This window comes from Acomys minous (genome assembly GCF_964271855.1).
Source record: "Acomys minous genome assembly, contig: scaffold_104, whole genome shotgun sequence".
NCBI lineage: Eukaryota > Metazoa > Chordata > Mammalia > Rodentia > Muridae > Acomys > Acomys minous.
In genome coordinates, this window is record NW_028182107.1 from 4771 (window position 1) to 31818 (window position 27048).

Genomic DNA, 27048 nt, shown 5'->3' on the forward strand with positions numbered 1-27048 from the left:
AGGTTGTAAGTCTCAAAATTTTTAATATTTCAAATATTTGCAATTAATCTTATTTTGCAACCAATTCTGTTATTTTTTCTTTACTAAAGTATGCTAAAGTTTATACAACAACATTGAAAAAGAGTAAGGTTAATATTACCTATGCTTAGCCAGTGATGAGTGGGAGGAAATTTAAATATGCCAAAATAAAGAAATATTAGTTTCTATTTCCTCACTACTTTATGCATATTTCTATGTAAAAGATACATTATAGTAGAATTCTATGCATGTTTTGCTCCATTACTATAAATTATTCAACTTGCAATTGTTATATATTTTAAACAGAGTAAGTGATAATGCAACAAGGTTTTCTTAATTTGTTTCTCCCAATTGTATGTATGATTTTTATATGTGGTACATAATAGTAATTGTCTTGCATAGAAAGTCCTAAGGTTGAATTTTAAGACCCCATTTGTAGAATATTCAAGAAAGGAACATTTATCTCCCTTGATGGGTATTCAAAGCACAAATTTAACAGTGGGGTAGTCAGCATAGCACTGTATATAACTTGATGTTTTCACTCGGGGAATAGAATTGACAGGTAATACTGAAAATGCCTTTCAAATTTCCAAAAGATTTTGAGACCTACATATAAATACATAGCTTATTGTACAAGAAATTAAAATAGCAATTGTTTTGTGTATCATTCCGTGTGTCTAGCACATTCTTCCATCAAAGTAGGCTTGGCAACATGATAGTCTTTGACATAGCCCTTGTAGAAAAAAGATAACAAAAATTATTACCTTTTGTATTGTAATGATTCCTTCTTGTGTGTCTTTGTCAGCAAGTATCTGGAAAATCCCCAATCCGTCACCATCCACAATTTTATATTCCATTTCTGCATTAATTCCTATATCTGCATCAGCAGCTTTTATTCTGGCCACAACTGACGCCACAGGCAAAGATTCTGGAACATTATACTGGTAAGATCCTGTAAAATTTCAAAATTAAGGATGGACACAACCTTCTTAAAACGCTCTGCTAGGAACTACTAATTTTTTTTTATTACACATTACTGTTCTGCTTTCCTCTAGAGAAAAGCTAAAACAACATAAAGCAAGTGATAAGTTTCATGAAGCCTCAAGGAGTTTAAAGTTGATGATACAGCAATGAAAAATGACAAAACAGATTGTCTGAATCCTGAGTGCTGCATATCTATTCATGAGAATTATGCTTCCCTTAGTAATGAAACTAAACTAATAATTAAAATATAATTACTAAATATGTCATTTGGATGATAATCTCCACAATAATATTGAACAATAAAACAGCTCCTGCTGCAATTTTCCAAATACATACCTAATATTGCTGATAAGTTAACATTGGAATTTTCTTAGTATTTTTTACATAGAAACTTCCACAAAAATGTTTAAGCACCTGTGGGGATGACATTGTAAGTCTAGTTTTTGACTTTTAATATTCTCCTAGAGATAAGGGTTAAATCTGTGAGTTCTGTAGCCATGATTTGGAACATAACATTGCAAAACAATAAGAAATATTATTTAAAGGGAAGAAGGGTCATATCCTTAGATGCAGAAAAAGCATTTGACAAAATCCAACATCCATTCCTATTTAAGGTCTTAAAGATCAGGGATACAAGGTATATTAATAAATAATAATAATAGTAATAATAATAATAATAGGTCTATACTGTAATCTGATAGCAACATCAAACTAAATAGAAGAAAACTGAAAGAAATTCCAATAAAATCTGGGACTACATGAGGCTGCCTATATCGCCATATCTCTTCAATACTGTACTTGAAGTTCCAGCTAGAGCAATAAGACAACAAAAGGAGATCAAGGGGATGCATATAGAAAAGAAACATATCAAAGTATCACTATGTGTAGATTATATTATAGTATCTAAAGTGATCCCCTCAATTCCACCAGAGAGCTCATACAGCTGGTAAGCACCTTCAGTAAAGTAGATGGGTACAAGATTCATTACAAAAACCAGTAGTCCTATATACACAAATAACAAACAGGCCGAGAAAGAAATAAAGGAAACTACACCCTCCAAAATAGCCATAAATAATATAAAATATCTTTGTGTATCTCTAACCAAGCAAGTGAAAGACTTTTATGAAAACATATTCAGGTCTCAAAAAAAAAAATGAAGAAGATATCAGAAGATGGGAAGATCTCCTATGCTCATGGACCAGAAGGATCAACATAGTAAAAATGGCCATTTTACCAAAAGCAATCTACAGATTCAATGCAATCCCTATCAAAATACCTACACAATTCTTTACAGACATAGAAATATCAATTCTCATCTTCTCATAGTGAAACCAAAAGGCCCAAATAGCTAAAACAATCCTGTGCAATAAAATATATTCTGGAGGACTCTCCCCCCATGAGTCCAAGTGCTACTATAGAGCAACAGTAATATAAATAGCTGATTGATCAGTGTAATCAAATTGAAGACCCAGAAAACAATCCACAGATGTAGACACTGATTTTTGAAAAAGAAGCCAAAACCCACACAATGGAAAAAGATGGCATCCTCTACACATAGTGCTGGTGTAACTGGATGTCTACATGAAAGAAAATGCAAATAGATCCATAATTATAACCCTGAACAAAACTAAAGTCCAAGTAGATTAAAAAACTCAGCATAAAACCAGACACACTAAATCTGTAACAGCATATGCTGGTGATATGTGGATAAGGGGGAACTCTCCTCCATTGCTGACTGAATACTGAAATTTTTTAAATGATTATAATATATATGTAACATTTTAATGGATTCCTTGCACACAGAGAAGTGTTATTAGTAAGTTTCAAAGATTTTAAGGGTATAATATTAAGTAATTTCTGGAGAAAATCTAGGTAAAAATTATAAAAAGAAACAAAAATGACATTTTTTGGGTTTCTTCACTTTAGAATCTAAGAAATCTAAACAAAGAAAAGTCTGAGCTCCATGTCTAAAAAGCATGAGAAACACAGAAAGTAAGAGTGAAAAAGACAGAGAGAGAAAAAGAAATAAAGAGGAAAAATTCCGTTTAACGTTATTTAAAAAAAAATACCACATGCTACAAAAACCATGGAGAATAAGATGCGCAGAACAAAATGATTTTATGAACAGGACACATCTAGCTTGAGAATACAGGTTTTTGTTTTTATGCTTTTATCCTCATTTCTTGACAAATCAGAAGCTAATTTGAACCAAAGCTCATGTGAGGGTGTAGATTTCTGGGATAGTAGATTGCATTATCTATAGCCATTTAATATTTCATGAGAGAAATGTGGTACAACTGGAAAAGGAATGTTCAGTGTATATGACTTGATTAAAAAACATAAAATGAGCATATGATTATAGTGATATGAGTCCCATCAATTTGGTGAAAGAAAAATGTTAATAATTATAATAAAATTGCCTTAAATGTAAATGATTACTATTTAAATCATTACAAGCAAAACAACATATATTTGTGTAGAACAGATAAACAGTGTTGGAAATTAACAGCAGCTATAGAAACACAAATAAAATTTAAAATTCTTATAAATATAATTACAGAATTACAATGACCACTTTTCATCATTTAAAGAATAAATTGAGGACAAAATGTACTGTATTTAGAGAGAAGTATGGAGCTATTATGCCATCTCTGAATTAGCCTGTCTATTCATTAGTTGGAGCTTAATTTGGATGATTGATAAAGTGTAAAATTGGGAGAAAATCATAAAGATTACCCATTTAAAAATATACAAAAGGAACTGTTAAAAAATGTTGTTATAGTTAGTCATCATATAAACTAACTTACTTCTTGGAAAGCGAGGTGGGTTATCATTGACATCAGTCAGGGTCACAGTAACTGAAGTTGTTCCTGACAGTCCGCCGTTTTGACCAACCATATCCTTTGCCTGAATGACAAGCAAATACTGGTCTTTAGCCTCTCTATCCATGTTTGGAAGGGCAGTCTTGATGACTCCTGTAAGATGTTAAATCTCAGTAAAGCACGCAGTGATTTACCACATTATCATAACAATTAACATCGATAAGGTAGTATGTCACTCTTTGCTTGTAGTCTTGTGGTTTTTTGGCTTGCTTTAGTATTTTAGTGTGGATTAAAGATCGAAAGGTGTGTACACTTTATATATACATTTGTACATTATGTTAAAAATGAATATTTATACTTGCACATGATAATAAAAGTTTGAGGAAATAGTACAATGTGATCTTCTAGTGTTTGGGAAAACCCTGGGTAGTACTTATATGACATGAATAAACTAATAGTTCTAATGTTGCTTATCTCTGATACCTCTAGACATGAAGATCCTCTTCATGTGAGTTAGCTGGCTGTGTCTAAGATAGCTGTCAGAGGGACTGCCAGAGAACTTCTAATTTCATAATATTCTCTCCTGAAATGTAACTAGGACACCTTTAAGTGCTTGAGTAGTTGGCAGTTCCATCATGGTAAGTGGAAGAAACCACACAAACAAAAAGAGATGGCACACTTGGAATTCCTAAAAAATCTTCGTGCACTCATAGGAGAGATGTGAATATGCCTCCCATTTATGAACTTATCCCTTCACAGGACAATATTTTTACCCTTTCTACCCCAAAACTTTGAGAAGCTGATTGGCCAGTTTAGCCTTTCACTTTGCCTAGTCTTAGCCAATAGTGAGTTCTACACCAGCTTAGCTGCAAAGAGAAACTTGTCTTCTAAGAATCAAAACTTCATGTTCCAGTTGGAGGTATATAATCCCAGCATGTCTGAAGTAGGTAACAGATAATCAAGTTCTCACACCAATTATTCCTCAATGACAGAGAGCTTCAGAACAGCCTTGAACACTATATCAAAAAACATCATCACCATCACCATCACCACCACCACCATCACCATCATCATCATCATCAAAGACTCTCTTGTGCTGTTCAGGGGATATTCAGTCTTAGTTTTGGTTTAACAAAGCCAAGAGGCAAAGATCATTGTGAGAACAAGAAATACAAAAAGTTCCAGACTAAAATAGAGAAATAAATAAGAATTTCCAAATAAACAAAATTTTCTTTCAAATAATGAAAACATGCAATATAAAGGATAAAATAATTTATCCTTTCTCTTTCTCTCACTCCAATTACTTATAATAATTTATTTTCAAGTACATCTCCAGATTCAATGGCATTCACACTTATATAACCATATTTATGTTTATATCTAACAGTTTCCCTCAGACATAAGCAGTTACAAAAACACTCATAAACATCTTCTTCTGTCTATATACTAATTATTCTTCGAAATTTTACCAACGGATGAAAATAATTTTTATGTACATAACAGCCTCACTTGCTATGTGTATGACGCAAAAGTACTGTTTGCAAGCTGCAATGATTTTGTGATTATCCGATATTTCTTCAGTATTTGTATCTCTACAACAAAATAAGCATGGACCTCACTTATATGACTATGTCCAAAAAAACTTTTTTATTCTATGAATTCTTGATCTTAGGGGCTTATACCTTTTCCTTTTTCTTGATTTTATAAGCTTTGTATAATTTTTTAACTTGACAATCTTGATATTTTGCCTAATAAATATGTTCCATTTGCATGAAAAATTATTTTACACAATATGTTCTATTCTCAGTTTCAATATTTTATTTATACTCATCTTTCATTTTTTTGCCTTCCATCATTAATGTGTTCCTGTTGCCACCTTTGCAAAATATTGTGGCAGAAACAAGGCCAAAACATCTGAAATTATCAGAATAGAAATTCTTGCTGTTTGGTGAATTAAGCTCTTGCCTTGCATAAGTGAACACCAGTTTGGATGCCCAGAACCTATGGTGTAATAGCTATCATTAATCCTAGCTGTCTGAGGCAGAGGCCAGGGATAACTTGTACAGTCTGACCAGCTAGAGTAGTAGAAATGGCTGGCATGATCTACAGTCAGTTAGAGACTCTCCTCAATAAATGAGTACAGTGATCATATGGTGGAGGAGGATGTCCTCTTCTGTCATAGACCTAGGGTAGAGGAATAGTAAGAAAGAGGAAGGCACAGGAGAACATGAAGATACAAGTAAAGGGATAATAATTGAGATATAATCTGAATAAATTACTTAAATTTAAATAAATATATAAGTAAATAATTGGAAAGAGTTTGAGGAAGACTCCATTGTCAGCCTGTTGCTATCACATGTGTTTGTGAATACATGTATGAACACTCTCACATACATGTGGGTTCATACACATAATAAAATATGTAACAGACACACACATACACACACACAAATCAATAAAAACAAGGCAAAGCAATTCTGATGCCTATGACTTCCTAGGTTGCCTTACTGACATTATTTTTGGAAACAATTACAACATCATTAGGATAGAAGTCTGAGTACAAAAGTTACCTGCTTACTTTTCACACATCTAATGGTCTCTTTATAAAAGTTATTATAAATAACACTTTCCTAATGCTAAAGTAATCACAAAGATTACAACTGATGCAGGTGGCAGAGGCAATTTCAAAACCCCTCAGCTACTACACAGAAATGAAATAATAGGTATTACTTGAGTTTAGATACAATATTTCATTTCTAGTTATTTAATTCTAGTTAATAAAGCTAGTTATTTCTAGCTTTAAGATACAAGCTAACATTTGGAAAAGAATTGGTAGATACTATATTTTCTTTTTTGTCAATGACTATATAGTCACATACTCTTATAAGCACACAGTAAGGAATTCTGCTGGTCTGACATAACTTGATCCCTATAATCAGTGGTAACATTATGAAAGTGAAAAATATTCAGAAATCAATAATTAGGAAGTGAGGTATGGTGAACAAATAAATTTCTTTACCTCTTTATAAAATATGTGGCCTTCCTTTTAGCTTTTCATATCTAATTTTAAACTAATACATAAAATCAGAACATTATGCTTGACAAAATATTTTTAATAACTAAGAAACTTTAACTTATTTATAGCTCACATTCAGGGAATGTCATAATATAAGCACACACACACAAGCAGACACACACAGATACACACACACACACACACACACACACACGCACATGCACATGCACATGCACACAAGGCATTGATATATTTTGCTTTTGTTCAAGAATAGTGTCTTCTGTACTCTGAGGAAAAACACTCTGATGATTTTCTCATGTGCCACCAACTATGATGGCCTTTTAGAACATATCCTGTTACCACAGAGTCTTCTTATACTTTCTCAATATGTTCATATGTAACATTTAAGAATCTTTTTTCTGTAACCAATCACAGTGGGAGGACAGCTTGCTGTTGGCAACCTTCTGTGCATTCTTCTTTGACTTAGCTATCTTGGGAAACATGGTCTCAAGGAGCACAGGCAAGAGGTACTTAAGTTATAAATGGTCATCTCATTGGCATTTGCCTCACTTCAAGTAAATCAATATTTAAAACAATAATCTGAGCATATTAATATTTACATTTGAATATCAGTGTTGAAACACCAGTTTTCTAAGGTGTTTCAGAATTAGAAACTTCCTTCCAGTAAGGGCAAAGAATCTGTTCTCACTTCCTTTGGCAACCACAAACATCCCTCTCTCAACCATCACAACATCACGACATCTTTTATTTCATATAGTCATTCTAAAATGTCCCAGAACATAAGCAGAAAGAGCAGATATACCAACTTCCTTGAGATATCTGTGTAATTGATAATGCATGTAAGAGAGGAAATGCATAAAGTCACTTGATGCAACCTATATGATGCCAAATAGAAACAGCCCACCTCTGAAAGACTACCACTGGTATTAACAAGGACATTATGTGCAAGTATATTATAATACAAAACCATGCCATCTGCCTCTACCCTTTGTTTTTACATTGATTTTTATGTCAGCTCTCTTGGTAGCTAATTCAAATACAAACATTTTATGGAATGTAGACCTTTGAATAACAACAGTATATGTGACTATGGATTGAATACATACACATGATGTGTATTCATTATTTATTAATATACTTTATAAATGTTAAAATAGTTGCTACCAAAATGAATTTTCATTTTATATAGATGGCTGTTATTCCACATAATGTTTAGAAACAGTGAACATCTAGGAAAGATCTCCAACACAGTGCTATGCTACTCAAGATCTAACTGTAGTACTTAAACACTGAATGATGAGCTCATAAGTGGCATTGGGAAACAAACAGTCCTGCATGTGCATTTGGATTGTGTAGCAATGGTGGCCTCTGTAGATTCAGTCCAAATATCACTTTCTTTATGAAAAATTACCACTTTCTAAGCAGAAAAAACCCAGAAACTCATTTTGTGATGAAACACAGAAACTGGTGATATCAAAATAAATTTAAAATAACTGAATCTCTAAAGAGTGAGGAAGTAATTAGGAAATAAAATTTGAGGTCAAACAAAAGGTATGAAAATGGAACATTCTTAGGAGTATGGACCTGTAAAACTTAACCTGTCTTGGGAAAATAAATACACTGGATAATATAATAGGAACTACAAGGTCTACATGTTATGAATTATTGGGTAATGCACTCATAGATTTACAGAAATAATGCAAAGTAGAGTAAACCAGCAGAATCTGTGTAATTCTGAAATAGCTCCATGAAGAAATAGGTCTTTGATAAAGCTATCTTCAATTTCTCAGGTAAGTATATAAGACTGGATCTTTTTTCTTTTCTTTTCTTTTTCTTTTTTATTAAATATATTTAATTTTACATATACATTTATATTATTATACATATATACTATAAACTACCTATAGCAAGAAGATCCACAATCAGTAATTATATAAATGTTACATTCTTAGCGCTTTGCTATTTGTATTTGGCAGCCTTGAAGAAAACATCTTTCCTATCTTGGTGCATGTAAAATTCTGAACGTAAATCAGTATCTATCATATCTCATCATTATTAGCATCAAAATAACATCAGACCTTCCCCCAACAACGTTGCACAAGAAAACTTTTTCCACTTTTTTGCATATACTTTATTTTTTAAAGGTAACATACTTAAATATAGCAATATGTCTTACATGTTAAATAACACTCGGAATTATATGATATAGTTTAAAGCATAATTGTAAAAAATCACTTTTAAAGTACGTCAATGAGATAAAAGTATTCAATGACTGGTCATGTCTTGTTCCTACTACTTTAGTGATCAATGGAATTGAAAAAAGAAAAGTTCACTTTGACAATCATGGCCTCAAAGGAGTAGCACGTGTTGAATATTTTCCAAAGGCTGGAATAAATGGTCTCTAATTCAGCCATTCTTAAACAAAATAAAACAAAACATTTGCTTGCTTACATTATGAATTCTTTAATTTTCTTTATGAACTGATTAAAGAAAATAAAAATGAAAAATTCAAGCAGATCATCAAAAAGTCAGATGTCATGCCTAATATATACGTACATAGCATTTTATTTAGTGTTTTTATGAATACAGTGATATGAAATAAATGGGCACTAATTCTTCCCTAATAGGGTATTTTGAGTAACTTTGACATATTTGAGAAAAGCAAAATAAAAAGTACATATTATTATTACTATATTATTAAAAAGTGAATATTAAGTACAAAGCAGGAGGTAAATGATAACTACAATAAGTGTAGATTTTATGTCTTACCTGTCTTCGGTTCCACTGAAAAGTAGGGCTGTCCTTGCAGAATACTGTACACCACCCGAGCACTGTTCCCATATGTAGGATCATCAGCATCTGTTGCTGTCACTTGTACCACTGAAGTCCCTAGGTAACAACCAAAACAGCTTTGGATTAAATTTCCCAAGAATATGAGTTCTGAGAGCTCACAAACTGTTAGAAATATTAGATTACATTTATTGATTTATTATTTTCAATTTATATTCATCAAGGTACAGGAAATATCAATCTAGTATACTTTTTGATTTAACCAAGGAACTAAATGTTAATAGAAGTTCTTGAAATTAGTGATATGAAAATATTTATGTAAAAATACTACAGGATGATGAATGTTAGATTGAAATCCATTCTGAGTTAAGTGAGGTTGAAATATTAGGTATCCCAGCTATCTTCCTCAGGTAACTAGTTTTCATTAAGAGCATTGTCCTTGAGACTCAAGGACCATCTAAAAGGCAGACTGAGAGATCACAGCAAACTGGTGTTCACCTCATTTCATTCATCATCATATAGTAGACATTTGGTCCATTTAACTGTATATTTAGTGCTTCCTCTAGCTACCTGATAAGTGTTCTGCTTTTATTTGTTTGTACTACTTCATTTAAAAATATTAAATTAAAACTTCAAATCAAACCTCTCCAAAGTTGAAAAAGAATGACACTGTAATAGCATGATTCTGTAGTTTGAATACTGCATGTCACAGTGTCTTCATTTTATAGGTAATCACTCATTTTGGGGCATAAGGCAGTTTTCTTTCTGTTTGTTTAAACTGTTCAATCCCCATATATTAGTTTTCATTTTGTCTTATTATATTTTGCTACTATCCTTTAAATGTCTTGTTTTCTTTCTTAAATTTTTAAAAAAATGTATTGTCTCACATATTACACCCACACCACAGATTCCCTTCCCTCCCTCTGGCCCCATTTTTTCCCTTCCCATCCACTCCTCCTGCAAGTCCCTCTAGAAAAGGACTGGGCTTCCAGGGATATCAACCATACATGGCCTATCAAGATGCAATAAGATTAAATCGCCTCACTCATATTAATGCTGGGTGAGGCAACCCAGTACGAAGAAAGAAAGGCCTTGAATCCTGAAAGAAACAAAGGCATGGAGGAGCTGAGAGGAGTAGAGGGAGAGGAAACAGTAATCAGATGAGGAAAAATACTTATTTTGAATGATAGAAAATAGTGAGAAAATTAATATAATTATTCCATGTGAGTATGCACATATCATGTACTTTGTATTCTGTCTGATATATATGAAAGAGGTACCATTTTATATATTAGTTGAATATTAGTTTGACTATAGTAATTTCCTAAATATGAAACTTTAAATCTACTATTATCTTTGCTTATGCTTTGCATAGATTTCTTTCTCAAGGTCTGCTCTCACAAATACATATTTTTTAATTCCACTCCATTTCCATATTATGATGCACCTTACTAATTCTATTTCATATATAGTTAAAGAGAAATTATGAAGTTACAGTCAGAACAATTGTCTGTGCTTTTGCTTCTTCCTTGGTAAAACGCACTGACTATGACTCTTTAGAACCAATATGATGAATGTTGTATACTCCTAAATCAACCTAAATTTTACATTTTAAATATTTATAAAAATGATAAATTATATAAGCACTTTGTTTATGAGCATATTTAAATTATTTATTAGGTACATATACAAACATATCTGCAAATGCACATAAAGTTGGGTTTGTATAAGGGTTGGTGTGTATGTGTGTGCAGGTGTATGCAGTAGTGTAGATACTAGAGCCAACCCTGTGTATCGACTAAGGAGCTCTCTAGCTTTGTTTTTGAAACAGGTTCTTTCCATGACCTGGGCCTCATTGAGTAGGTTAGGCTGAACAGCCAGGAAACCCCAGAATCTCCCTATCTAGACTCCCACTTTGATTATAAGTGTACACTGGCAGCTTCTGACCTGGATTGAGGTCAAATATGCATGTTTTCATGGAAAGCAATTACTGACTGGCCTTTCTAGTCTCTGAATGCAAAGCTTATATGCTTATCTATGCTCTGTAGCAATATATAAATTGTTCTACAATCTTATCATTCAGAAAACATGTCCTTGGTGTAAATTATATGAAAAAGAAAACCTAATATCAATTAATCCCTGAATGATTATGGGCATATACCATATCAATCAATGATATTCTATTTTGTAAAAATTGAAGACTTTAGTAAGCTATAATACATTGTAAATATTTTTCAGTTTATATTTATATTCTGTGTTTAAAGTTTTAATTTTTAAATTATTGAAGTGGTTTAACTTAGTGTTTAACTTTATGAAATGTTTTATATCACTGATACAAATCAATTTAATAAAATAATTTGCATATATACATAATATTCATCCTCTTGGTACTGCAGTAAAATCATTCAAAACAAAACAAATTACATAAGCCTAATTAGTATATCCAATAATACATTTAATAAGGCAATAAAATACCCCAAATACCCATTAGATAGAAATTGACACTATATCAGACACACCTAAAACCTGTTTTACTAAACATGACTAATTGGAGGAGAAAACATGCCAACTTCTCATAAGCTGCCCTACCCCTTTAATCTTACTGTCACTGCATTGCTGCTGCTATTCTTGTCAGCAACAGTGGCAGGAAGCACTCTGAAATCACAGTTAACATCCAGAAAAATAAAATACACCTGCTTTGTCACAGATGTGCACATATGTGTACTGTCATCAGAACCATCCTGCTATGGTCTAGGACATCTAATGACTACAAGTTCTGATAATTTTCTCATTTTCAGTTTGAATTTTTCTAGCAGCTAAAGCCATCTGCACTACAAAGTTGGGGGTCTAAATTATGATGCACTAAATGTAACACATAAATAATACTTATCAATAATACAATCCCACTCCTCGTTTAAAAGTACCAGTAAAGTAATTAAATGAATAAAACAAGATAAAACATGTTGATTAAACTGTCCATATACTATAAATTCTGCATGTGTCTGCACCAGGCCCTCTGCATATGTGCTGTGCTTCTTTAGCTTGGGGGTTTCTGTTGGACTCCTAACAATTAGAATGGCGGTGTCTCTAACATTCTTTCCTCCTCCTGGGATCTTTTTTCTCCTACTGTGTTGCCCTGCCCAGTCTTGCTATGAGGTTATATGCCTCCTCTTATTGCATCTTGCTATACTAAATTCCTCTGATATAACTGAGAGACATGCTGTTTTATAAAGGGAAATGAAAAAGCAGTGGATCTGAGAGATGAGAGAAGTGTATGAAGGGGAGACTGAGGTCTGTACATATTATATGAGAAGAATAAATCAAATAAATGATATTTAAATGAGCTTTCTCATTCAATAACAGAGCCAAAAAGAATGACATTTACAGATCCACTGTCTTATTTTAAACCACCACTTAAAAATAATTTATATACATGAATTACATACTGCCTAAATAAAATGCTGTTTAAGAAATACTCAAAAGAATTTATAATATCTGACAGAGTAGAATGAAATATTTGCATTTTTTGTAATGAAGAAATGCAAAAGACCTTAGAGTAAGCTGCTTTCTGTTTCTCTATTGTTTACTTCTATGAAACACAACCCAGTATTTAATTTACATATGAAGAGGCTACAAAAGGATTAGTGGCTGTAGCATTGGGTATTCACCAGCAACCCTTCTGCTGAGCTGGATAGCACTAGCAGCCTTCTGGTAACAAAACGGGAAGATGAGAGAGCATTACCCTCAAAGAAGAGCTTGTTTGTTTTCCTTTAGGAGGACATAGTTCTTTTTTAAAAATAATTAATTTATTCAGATTACATCTATTACATCTAAATTGTTTTCCCCTCACTTGTATCCTCCCGTTCCTACCTCCCTCCTACTTTCACTCTATTCTGTCCCCAAGGCCCTAGTTCCATCTGCCCCTAGACATACACACACACACACACACACACACACACACACACACACACACACACAGAGAGAGAGAGACAGAGACAGAGAGAGAGAGAGACAGACAGACAGACATAGACAGAGACAGAGAGACAGAGAGAGACAGAGACAGAGACAGAGAGAGACAGAGAGAGAGACAGAGAGAGAGACAGAGAGAGAGAGAGAGAGAGACAGAGAGAGAGAGAGAGAGAGAGACAGAGAGAGAGAGAGAGAGAGAGAGAGAGAGAGAGACAGAGACAGAGACAGAGAGGCAGAGACAGAGAGAGGCAGAGACAGAGAGACAGATACAAAGAGACACAGTTTGGAAGACTATATAGTGAAAATCATAAAAAAAAATAACTTCTTAGACATTATTGTAATTGTAATTTTAATCAAAAATTTATTTGATAGAAGGGAAAATGTACAAGCCATTTCTTAAAGGTAATGAGAATTAGACTAAGAGAACAGTATAAAATGTAAAATATAAAAAAACAAAAGTAATGTTTCCAAGGGGGGTAAATGAGTATTTGAAGAAGCAAGTCTTGGCTGCTAGCATGTCATCATTTTTTTTCATTCTATCACCACATGTAGAACAACATATATTTTTTGATACTTATTACAAAAATAATGTGCTTTTTACTTACCCACAGGGGACATCTCAGGAACTCCTGCTGTGTAGGGGCCATCCAGAAATTTGGGTTCATTGTCATTGATATCCTGAATTTTGATAACAAATTCTGACTCAGGCTCCACAGGCTTGTTGGTGAGTCTGTCCAGAGCTTGGGCCCTGAGAGTATAATAGGCCTGCTCCTCCCGGTCCAGTCTCTTGGTGGCATGAATATCCCCAGTGTTCTCATCAATAATGAAAATGGAACTTGCCCCTTCGCCTGACAAGATGTATTTGATGGAACCATCTCCTTTATCAACATCAGAGTGAAGCTGGTGAAAAATTCATGTGAGAAGAGATTAATTTACAAGAGAATCAGCAATATATAGATATGTTAAAGTCACTCTCATGTCAGACAGCTGTATTAGATTTCATTGATCTTGAAAAGATAAACTGAGTGCTGATTGTGCTAAGAAGCAAGAGTATTACAATGTGTAGTCCTACACTGAGAACAAGTGAACTTCACTTCTTTTTTACTATAGTGTCATATCCAAACATATCTCTAGCCCATCCCCAAATATGTGAACTTGTGACATATATATGTATATGTCTGTGTATATATATTTAAGTATGTATATTTGAAATTTAGTATTTCAAAGCCAGATTTTGCCATCTTCTAAGTAGGCAGACATTGAATGCATAAGCAAACATACTTGATTTGAGTTCATGCAAAAACTTTCTGTAGAATGTTTGTAAATTTAGTCCTGAGATACTAATTAATTTGCATACATATGTGTGTGTGTGTGTGTATGTGTGTGTGAGTTGTATATGTATTAGGAATTTTGTCTCCTACTTTCCCAGCCTGTCCACATTCGCAGTCCTCTCTATGATTAACCAGCATGGATGAATGTCCAGTCATTAAATTGTTCAATATTTTAAATTTTGGAGCTGAAAAATTACTGCGCTGGAAAGTAGGGAATCTAAATCAATACGTGCATGGGGCTTCAACTCAACAGTTCCCTGAAATACCAAGAACTGCATTAGATTTGCATGATTAACCCCAGCGGCAGCAGCAAGGCAGCATATTCTGATCTGTATTTCATAGCTGAATCTTTCCCTGCTGCATGTCAGGACATTATGTTGAGCAGAGCAACCTTGGGAAATAGATATGGAAATAATTACATATTTTTCTGAATTTCATAACCTGAGAAACATGCTACTCAATTCATCATTTCACCAATAGTTCATTGCTTGCAATTGCTATTATCTTGGACTTTGGTTAATAACCTAAAATCCCAATTTAACAGAGATAAAACTATTCACTGCCCTACAGAACTGAATTGGTATTTTTCAAGGGATAAGTATTAAATATATAAAATATCAAAGAGTTGTACAATTAAAAAAAACATCTTTTAATGACATGTAGGTCTCTGAAGTTTTTGAAGACCTTATCTAGCTGTATTACCTTATCTCTCTAGGGAATCATATATATCTCCTAAACCTAGGATGATTGTTCTTGTGATAAAGATAGACTAGTAATTGACAGGACCATGATTTGGTCAGCTAACAGTTAACTTGTATTACTTAATTACCCTAAACATTCTGAAGTAGCATTTTAAATGTATTGGAAGTAAACCTTGTATTATAGTTGAGTCACTCCTGGCAACACCCAGCCTACCTCAAAGAAGACAAGGAGCGTCAATGAACCTCCTTATAGAGATGACTTCAAATGCAGCAAACCAGCCAATGGGCAAAATGTTCCTTGTTTCTGCCACAGACAGAATTCTGCCTAAAAATGAGCAAGCTTGGATTCAGGCAGAGTTGAAAGCCACACTCTGCCAACACAGGGTAAGCAAATAATAGTTCCTGCCTCACAAATATGTTTGTCAGATATATTTAGCCAGAAGGTTAAAGATGATGCTCCAATGTTATGGAGAGTTTTAGGTGATTGTTCAGGCTGCAAATTGTCTCTGTCAAGTTCTCGGTTTGGAGGCTGCTTACCTGTACTTCCTGTCTATTCAGATAATTAACTTTATTCCTTATCAGATCTCTGATGGTGTTGAAGAACAGATAATTAGGTTTTACAATTAAGCTTAGTTGTTTAAGGTTTAAGATGTTTTTAGGTCTAGATAGATGTTTTAAGATGATAAAGACGAGATATGATAGGTACTGACTTACATTCAAAATTTTAGACTCACCAAGATAGGAAAGATGTTTTCTTCAAGGCTGCTAAATATAAATAGCCAAAGCACTATGAATTTATATATATATATATATATATATATATATATATATATATATATATATATATATATATATATATATTCCTGATTGTTTCATGGTTCTTCTTGCTGTAGATAGTTTAGTGTATATATATGTAATGGTATAAATGTATACATAAAAAATAATAAAAAGAAAATATATATAATATGAGAAAGCACTTAAGACAGTGTGTGTACAACATTTTCATCTTTTAGTGATATGGTGATACAGCTTCAGTTTTCTGACACTCTGTAAGAAATACTGCTTCACTCTTAGAGCTCTGCTTCATGTTTTTATATACATGATTTGTTCTTTTGCTTCTGAATACATAGCACAACATATCATTTTGACATAATATATATATATATGGGTTATTTTTGTATGTGTGTGGAGTGGACACTCTTGAATAATGTGTGTTACCAATATATGAGGAAAGTGAATCACTTTATAACTCTGTAAGTTACTAATATTTATGTACACACACACACATATATATATGCATGTATATATGTCTCCTTCTAACTTAAGAAGGAAAAATTAGAGGAATTAATTTAGTAGAATTAATTAGACTTTCTTAGGTGTAACTATTTTAATATTATCAAGACAGTATTGCATTTCATACTGATGAATTATTTGCTAATCCTATCAACAGATGAAGAGACTGGTGCAGGGAATGTCTAAGTAAATTTGTCTGGCAGAGGCAGAAACTACCTCTACAGCAAGAGAATGCTGAGACTTGTCTGGTTTGTGAATTACTAAGTTTACACTATTTACAGATTGTTGCTACCTCTGGGATAGGACCTGCTGTCTTCTGCAGGATGACATGCAGAGTTACCACTCTCAACAGCTTAAATTCGGAGCTTCAGGGTGGTCTTTATGAATTCATTCTGTGACTCATAAAAATAGTCCTTTTCCCTACTTTATAAGTATAATAAATAGCACATGTAGCAACACAAATCAAAATATTTTTCACTGACAAAAGCTGACGGAATAAGCTGTTGTTATGCAGCTAGTAAGATCTTACCTCACTTGCCAGATACACTCTTGACCCTGTTTCATTTTGGCTGATTAGGTTCAACCCCTATGAAGTTTTGCTCAGACTTCCCATAAATGTACTGTGGAGAATCGGCATCATGAGACATACCAGGCATTATGTTTTGTATTTCTTGATGAATTTTTATGCAAATTACATCCCAGATTCCCATTTTCAGAGACAATCCATATGACTTATTTAACTAGATGCAGTCAATTGATAGTAGGTTTAATGGCATGGTGGTAGAGTAACTTGTCATATTGTACATAGGGGAAAGATGATACACATTCAGTCTTGACCATGAACTTCAGGGTGAGCTCTGGTGCTATATTTTGCATTATCATGTTGATTGTTCTCCATGACTGACATCACAAGAGTTTTAAGACAGATGATTAATACCATTTGTTTCCTCATTCATTCAAAAATCTCATTCCTTTTCTTTTATCCTTGTCCATTCTGAGATACATATACAAATGTGATTTCTCAAGGACACAAAATATTACCTCTTTCCTATCATTGGCAGCTTTCTCTTAGCTGATATCATCTGCTATCGCTGCCATACAGAATAACACATTTTTCTTGAATTCTATACTCTTTTCTTGCAAGATTACCATAAGTTATTGTAGTTAAAACAATGACCAATTTGGATATTGAGAAAAGTACTATCTAGGTGTACTATCATAATCATAAATGGTAGAGAAATTTTTGTTATGATATCTAGTGAAAAAGAATTAACCAAGAAGAAGATTGTTGTATTATAAATAGCAAATTGCATTCTTAAAATTTTACTTTTAATTGTATATGAGTGTGAATTAGTGTGTGTGTGTGCATGAGTGTGTGTGTCTGATTGTGTATCTGTACATAAATGCAAAAGACTCTGGAATGTTCTGTAAAGCAGAATGTTTTGGATCCCAAGTGCTGGTTTTTGAGGTAATTTTGCACCAGTTTAGATTAAAGCTTGGATCCAATCTTAGTCTTCTGTTAAAAGCAACACATCATTTTAAACATTGGTCAAATCCAGTTCAGCAAATTCTATTCTGTCATTCTTAGAATGACAAGTACCCATGTAGTCACGCACACAAGTGTGTGCATCTCTCTCTCTCTGTGTGTGTGTGTGTATGTGTGTGTTTGTGCATGTATTTCTCTGTGAGCAGCTATTATAATGTAAAATAATTTGATAGTTTAAAGACTGATTACTTAGAGTCCCATATGCATAAAAGAAATTTTCATTGGACTCAGAGTTTTTCAATAGCAAAAAGAAAGAAAAAACAAAAGAAAGAAAGAAAAAAAGAAGCAAAGAAACAAAGATAAGCAGTAGAGGGTAAGATGTGGTTGAGGGGACTAGGAGTTGGAAGGTAGAGTAGTGGTGGGTGGGTAGATATGATCAGTAAATATTCTCTAAAATATATATATATTTTTACCAATCCACTGTTGCTTCATTATCTCATAAAGAGAACTACTCACTTTCTCTACAATGTTTTCTTTACATTTGTTATTTTTCTGCCACTATTCTCTGACCTATACTCCAACTTGGTATCTTAAAATGTCTTTTTTTATTTTTGATGTTGTTATTATTTATTTACATCATTCCTTCCCTCCTCTACCTCCTTCAAATTTATGAATTTTTTCACTAATTGTTGTTACATCTATCTATCTATACATCTATCTATCTATCTATCATCTATCTATCAACTCTCTTTACAAAATATAAACACACCCTTCTTAGTCTGTAAAATGTTACATATTAGTAGTAATAAAATATTTTAAGTTTCAGTATTGTAGTTTAATATTTTTAAATTTTACTTAATTTACTATAAATGTTCTCATTCATTCTTTGCTTTAATACTATCATACAAATCATGTTTCATTCTCTAGACTTTTATGGTTAAAAGTGATGAAAACCAAAACCCATTGATGCTATATGGTACCACCTCATCCTTGATCAGAAAGCTTGATTCTTGAAAACATTAGATATGGGTCAGCACATGGCAGACACTGCCTACTGGTAGTTGCTGCCCGTTTCATGGAAGTTATGTGAGATTTTCAAATTACCAACAAAATATTATGTTGGAATAAAAGAGGCATATCCTAGAGATTCATTGAGGCGTTCTGAATACTATTTGAAACATCACATGCATGATAAAGGAAAGTTGGTTTACCATTAGGATGATACTTCTTAATGATTTCATATGAAATTTCATATCATATAAAATACAAATCCAGAAATAGTAAAGTTACTGAAGAATTAATATTTACATGACAATTTTGATACTCAAAGTATCATTAAATTGTAGACTCGGTTACATATACCAATTCACTTATGAAAAGTCTAGTACTTACTATAGTTTTATAAGAGATTTTTTTTGTAAATAGTTCCAATAAGAAAAATGCAAAACTATTAAATATAATCTTGTAAGTCTATTGTATTTGTGCACACATAAAAAAGGAATAATATGTTGGGACAAAGCAGGAAAATTCTTTTCATCTGAGGATGATGGCACACACCTCTAAGGATAGCACTCAAAATTATGCATAATTGAGACAAACATTGTGAAACCTTCATCAAAAAGAAAAGATATATACTCTGTGATCAATCTGGACTGATTTATATTAAATATTAATGAACTCATGCAAAATGAATGCTGTACCATTGATTTATTTACTGTAGCTTACTGACTTTTAACATGTAAAGTATTTTGGTTTTGATTGTTGCAAGCCATGAAAGGAAGGTACTTTTATTATATTTTTATATTGATAACATCAATAAGTACAAAGAGTAGATTTAAGTACTAGTTGGCAAGAATGAAGCTACTGAGATGGACATATTACATCCACATTTTCTTTTCTCATTATGAATTTTAATAAATATTTTCCATGTGTAAAAAGACACCTTGTAATTATCACACTGTTGAAGAAATACTGAAAAAGGAAACAAGTGTGTGAGCCATTTCTTTCTGGTTGGAGTATTCCTAATTTATAATTATCATGTAGTCCAGGAAAATGGAACACAATTTACCTGTGAAGCATCTTTGATTAAGGTGTGGTTTAAGAAATTTAGTTATTAATTACCATGAATAGCAAAGTAAGGAACAGCAATAGGAAGGTGATTCAGAAATTACATAAGCAATGATAAAATTTTTAATGAATGATAAATAAATAGATTGTGTTACTCTTGTTGAAAACACATTTGAAAAGAGTTCTCAGTAATCCATTTGTGATCTATTTTCAAACTGAAATCTTCTTTCAATTACTGAAGGGAATGGTGCTATTTCAAGGTTAGTACAAGAAGCCCTAGATGTGGATATTAACTTCAGTTTTCTCTTTATTATGCTATCTTCATCATCCCAGTGGTCAGTTTATTCATCAGTTATAGATCCATATTGTAAATTATCAGTGGACTTGAATATTGAAGAGGAGAGGAAATAAAATAATGCGTGTGGATGTAGCACTACAAAACCAAGCCACTTATACATATTTATAAATGTTATAAATAGAACAATAGAATCATCTGAGCAAACTGTCTCGGCCATTTTTCTTTTCATTTTTGAAGCTGCTAACTCGTACCTCTGGTTCACTTACATATATAAGTTTTATTCCTTCTCAAGTCTCTGATCGGGTTGAAGAGTAGATAGTTTAGTGTCACAATTAAGCTGAGTTGGTTAGGAGTTAAGATATTTTTAGACCAAGGTAGATGTTTTAAATTAGTAGAGATGAGATATTATACATATTGATTTTCAGTCAGAAATTTAGACCCAAAAAGACAGGAAAGATTTTTACTTCAACTTTGCCAAATACAAATAGCCAAATCACAGTGAACATAAAATTTATATAACTCCTGATTGTCTTGTGGTTCTTCCTGCTGTATGTAGCTTATTTTGTTCATGTCTAATAATATAAGTGCATATGTTAGAAGGAAACAAAATAAAAATGAAAAATAAAAATATCATCTGTGGTCCTGGGAGATAACTATCTTTCTTTTGTTGAAAAGCCTACATTGTGCTTATTCAGATACATATGGTCATAGCTATATCTTTGTCATGAGAGAAAAGGAAACAGCAACTCACAGAGAAAACAGCTTGTCTTTCACACAGATGAATTAATACCTGAACAAAATGTCACAAACTCACTGTATATCTTACAGGCTTCCTGGCTGGATCCAAATCATTTCCATCACTAGAGAAATCTTCTGAGAGCCTAATTTTTCCTCATGAAAATTGGATCAGAGTTATCAATTTCAGTTCATGTAAATGTGAGCACTGTCTATTCTCTTGATCTGGGCTTTCGGGGAGAACTACCCCTTATCACTCATTTACAAGCTCCAAGACTAGACCAGAGCATTTAAAAACAAATTCTGGAAAAAGCTGAACTGTTTTATTTCACAGGAAAACTGATCATTTGTCTTTTAAGCTTGGTCTAGTTTAGAAGTTAAGTAAAATAACAATATTGGAACTACTGTTTGAAGCCTGTATCTCTCTACCTAAGAGATAAGGAAATAAATGGGAAAATTTGCTTAGCAATTATTATAATGATGTGTGCCACAAAGTCTGCTACAGAAACAAAACTTTAGATACTGATTTTTATGTGATTATTTCATCTCGTTGCACGTGGCAAAATTATTAGGATGTCATGCTGTGTTATTAAGAAACAAAAAGAAAGTAAAGAAAAAAATTTAGCCTATATCAAAATTGGCCCTCCCTCACAGATCATAGCAAATATTTTGGCCAGTGGACAGGACTCTACTTAAAATTTTCTTTTCAATGTTTTAAGCCAATAATAACTTCATACCTTTCTCCTTGCCATAACTTCATCTATGGCATTTGGTAAAATGGAGGAGAGGGCAAGTAGAGGTCATGCATAAAACTTTAACCTGGCCTTTTGGAAAAAGCATTCTCACATGCTATAGAAGACATTCCCATATAAGCCTGCTCCCTGAAATGTTCCAAATTGTGCTGTTTTGCCTTGTGGTATAGAAAATAGAAACATTAATAGAAGAAGCAATGGAAATACAACTTTAGAATATGAATTCTAGGGAAAGAAACCAACACTTCTATAATTTAAAGAAAAACTATTTGATTAGCTTCAATTAAAAAAGAAAGATTAACGTGTTCAATGTAAACAATACTGTCAGTAGTTATTAAAAAAATGCTATTAAATAACACTGAAGTACGGATGAAGGGAGGAAAGAAGGTTAATAGAATGGGAGAAAGTTCAAAAGGAATTCAGTCAGTAGGTGATTTCAATATGTAAGCTTATTAGTGAGTTTTTAGTTTTAGTACATGAGCTTGAAAAGCTTTCTCTCTTCTACAATTACTGATAACAATTAGACACCATAAAATCATCCAGTCTTGCTCAGCTTGTTCAACTCCTTCCATTGTATTGTTAAATCCCACTTCCTCATTTTCCATTCACATACATTTATTCCTAACATGTGATCCCATCAGTCTCCAGAGATAAATCCCAGTCTCAAAGTACATTTCATGATAAACCTGACAAAATGGTTTGTACATTGATACGCTCAATGATGGAAGAAAATCACCTTTCCTGAACACAGGTGCTCACATAACCCCTTTGTCCTTCTGAGAACACTGCAGAGTGTCCACAACACAATTTGGTGAGAAACTTGTGATCAAATAGCAATAGCTGAATGAAACACTATAGTACAGAAAACTTGATTGAAGCTATACCCCATGGTAGACTATTCCACTGGATGCTCTTGTTGTACACACACTCGAATATATTTGTTTTACTAAATTTCAGTAAGAATATCTCATTTTGGCATTTTTAATCAATAAAAGAAAAAAAAATACCTAGGCATGATAAACCTGCTTAATTCCTTCAAGGGTAGCAAAGCTTCTGGATGAGTCCAGTCAAGAACCCACTACAACATTTATCCATAGGTCAGACTTTATTGAATCCTTAATCTAACAAGAAGAAAGGAAAACACAGAGGACCTGAAGGAAATATTCTTCTTTCATACTGATGATCTCATTTTGAAAGAAAGGGAAGAAATAGGTTCATTTAGATGTCAAAAGAGAAAATATACAAGTCTGTAGAATTTTGGCAGTAATGTGCTAAAGATTGTAAATGAAAATTAAAGAATTCCTCAAAGATTTTTTTCTAGGGTAGCTTTGAGAAACTTTAAAGCTTCCTAAATGAAAAATATGCTGAGATTCCAGGACAGAATCTTCTGTGAAACTGGTAATTTTCTCATTCAAAATGCAGCTAGTATGACAGTTAATAGGCCCTCCTGTGACAGAAGACCTGGAAGGCATTTCATCTTGTAAGCAATGCCACACAGAGCTAAAGGATGACCAAGTCTCTTCTGAATCCTCTGCTCCCTTCCCATATACTTAGAGCTCCACTGACCTGCACTTCTTGAATTTCTACCATTTTCACTACAGAGCTTAATGTCCTAAGGATAAAAATTTTCAGAAACTATTGTGATAAAGTTATTAAAGAAAAAGAAACATGAGAAAAGAGATTGAAGTATAAAGGGCTCTTAGAAACCATGAGGAGACGAAGTCAGTGATCAGATTAAGACATGGTGAAACATCTTTACAAAGTTACATGATTTTCCTTGAAGAGGCTGACTATTGCTTTTGTTTTTTCTGTCTTCTGATGTCAGCAGGAGAATTCCACAATTACCTCCTAGAAACAGGGGTTGTGGGGTTCAAAGTGTAAATTCAAAGAAAAGACAACAGGATGAGTGAGGATACGTAACACTGTTGCTTGAGTAAGCAGAATTTCACTTAGCTTTTGAACTGAAGAAGCATTGTTCAATTTTGAAAATATAGTAGGTTTTCTGATGATTTTTAACGACCACATTTGTTTCATTGAAGGACACTATTCTTTCTTTCCCAATGTGTATCACATATAAGGACTCTAATGTGTTTTCCATAGTTCCATTCCATAGAATTGGGATTCAAGAGGACTAAATAAAACATTACAACAATATGTTATAATCACTCAAGGGATTCACAATAACTTAAGTCAATTTGTAATCATATTATACAACAAGAAATATAAAAAAGCTAAGAGACCAAAGGTCTAGTGTCCTAATGTTCTCTAAAATTGGACAAATTAAGAAATAATTGCAGTTGAAAAATAGTCATGTGTGTACTCAGAAAAAACATAGTTACCACTTCATACCAACTGTTGATTCCAAACACTGCAAAAGCCTGAAGGAAGGATAAGTCTTCGGTATGATATTTTCCTTTGTTTAAAATAATTTTGAAGAGGCGATCCAAGCTGCAGCACCAATTGCACACTGTGCCTGATTAGGAGGAAAACCAGGACTGCACAGTAAACTAAAGGCCAAACTGGGAGCTACAAAACACAAGAGCTGCTGATTCCCAGGTGAGAGAGATCCACAATGTGTGTGGCACAGGTGGTTCTGATTCCTGGCCATCCAGTAACCCAAAGAAAAATCCCTAAGGACATCGCACGTTAGCCACCATGTTGGGAAGGCACCATCTTGGGTTATCTTTGCAGCTTTAGACTCTAACCATCCTTCTACTGCTTGCTGGATTTGAGACAGAAGGACTTTGGGTTATCCGTGCTGCTTTGGGCTCTCAACTCCTATCTACTGCTTTCTGGATCTGGGACAGAGAGTGGTGGACAGGCAGAACTTAGTCCTAGCACTGGACAAAATCCATATTAGCTGCCTCCCAAGAAAGAGTGCGGATATTCAAGCACCTTTGAACTCTGATCTCTGTCAGCACCCCAGCTGCTTTCCAGCCCAGCATAGCTGGGTCACAGAACAGATTAGTATAGCCCTGCCAGCTCAAGAGGGCCTGTGGAAGGTAGAGCTGAATTCAGGCACTCTCCAGTCTGCATTATCCAACTACAAGCAACATCCTTGGGATCTTGGACTGTCTCTGCCCACCCACCTGGAGCATACAGCTCAGACACAGCCAAGACAGAAAGCAAATAGGCAGTGCATAGAGCTGCACAGGACACAAACTGCTTGAGCGTCTTTCCTATGAGCAACTTTAGGCCTGGGTCAATCTCTGCCTGCCTGCCTGAAGCATACTCCTCTGACTCAGCTAAGACACAAAGCAACCAGGCAGAATAGAGACCTTCTCAGGCCATAATCCTCATTAGCTGCTATCCTGCTACCAACTTCTAGCCCACCTAAGGCCTACTGTCCTGATCCACCTAGGTCACAGACCAGAGACCTGTGCATGCCATACCCCACATTAACTGATGTTTCATGAGCAGCTTTGAGCTCTAATCTCTCTCTCTGCTGTCCAGTGACTTACTGACCTAGCCCATCTTGAACACAACAAATAAACAGAGCCCTGCCATCTCAAAAAAGACTGTAGGGCACCTGTGCAACTTTGGGCTTTGAAACATATCAACCCACTCCTCTCTTCCCTGACCCAACTGGGATATAGTCAGGGAACCCATCTGAGCTCATCAGAGTACAGGCTCTATCACCTACTGTCCAACATTCTAAGGAACTCTTTGGGGAGCCCTAGAAAACAACCATAGGCTTTGGGCTCTATTTACTTGCTTCCAACCTACCTGGCCAATGTGAGACACAGACAGCAACCTCATTGGAATAATTTCTAGGCCTGATAACACCAAAGACAACCAGAGGTTTATATTATAGCTCAAGAAGACTAGCAACAAAATTCAGAGCTGTACGTATAACAACACTGGAAACCAATGATCTTAACAAAGCGAGCACTGGAGAAATGAACACGTATAAACATCAAAGAGAAGATTGTAAATCTGAGGTGATGAAAATGATAGAAGCTTTGAAAGAGAAAAATAAATCATTCAAATAAACACAGGAAAATACATCCAAACAGATGAAATAATTTAATAAATCCTATAAAGAATTACAGGAAAAGTCAATCAAATGAGAAAAAGAAATTAATAATATTATCCAAAACTTAAATAGGTAATTAGAATTAATAATGAAAACAAAAGCTGAGGCAATCATAGAGTTGGGAAATATAGGAAAGAGAACAGGAAAAAGTAGACATAACCTACAGTAACTGAATACAAGAAAAAGAAGAGAGAATTTCAAGTGTGGAAGATATGATCGAAGTTATCATACATCAATAAAAGAAAACATTAAAACTAAAAAGTTCCTGTCAAAAACCACCCAAGAAATTTTGGACACCATGAAAAGACCTAATCTAAGAATAATAAGAATAGAAGATGGAGAAGACTTCAAGCTCCAAGGCACAGAAAACAAGTTCAACAAAATCATAGAAGAAAGCTTCCACAACCTAAAGAAAGAAATGCCACAAACATACAAGAAGCCTACAGAACTCCAAATAGATTAGACCAGAAAAAAATCTTCCTTCCACATAATAATAAAAAAATTAAATGTACAGAACAAAGAAAAATATTAAAAGCTGCAAGAGAAAAAGGTCAAGTCACATATAAACCCAAACCCATCAGAATTACACCTGACTTCTCAACAGAGACCATGAAAGTTAGAAGGGCCTGGGCAAAAGTCATGCAAACATTAAGAGACCACAGATGCCAACCCAGACTACTATACCCAAGAAAAGTATTCATGGCCATAGATGGAGAAAACAATATATTT

General features: G+C 33.8%; 1 protein-coding gene across 1 annotated transcript in view; it reads right to left on the minus strand.

Moving 5' to 3' along the window:
- Nucleotides 1-695: 695 nt before the first annotated feature.
- LOC311591835 (cadherin-7-like) overlaps nt 696-27048 on the minus strand; it is a gene marked incomplete at its 3' end in the record, with an annotated part of 60697 nt that continues 34344 nt past the window's right edge. Inside the window, exons 2-5 of the mRNA XM_084803452.1 lie at nt 14226-14520; nt 9631-9750; nt 3810-3977; nt 696-970 (exon numbers count right to left, since the gene is read on the minus strand). Coding sequence (XP_084659578.1) covers nt 696-970; nt 3810-3977; nt 9631-9750; nt 14226-14520 — 858 coding nt within the window. The remainder of the gene's footprint in view (nt 971-3809; nt 3978-9630; nt 9751-14225; nt 14521-27048) is intronic.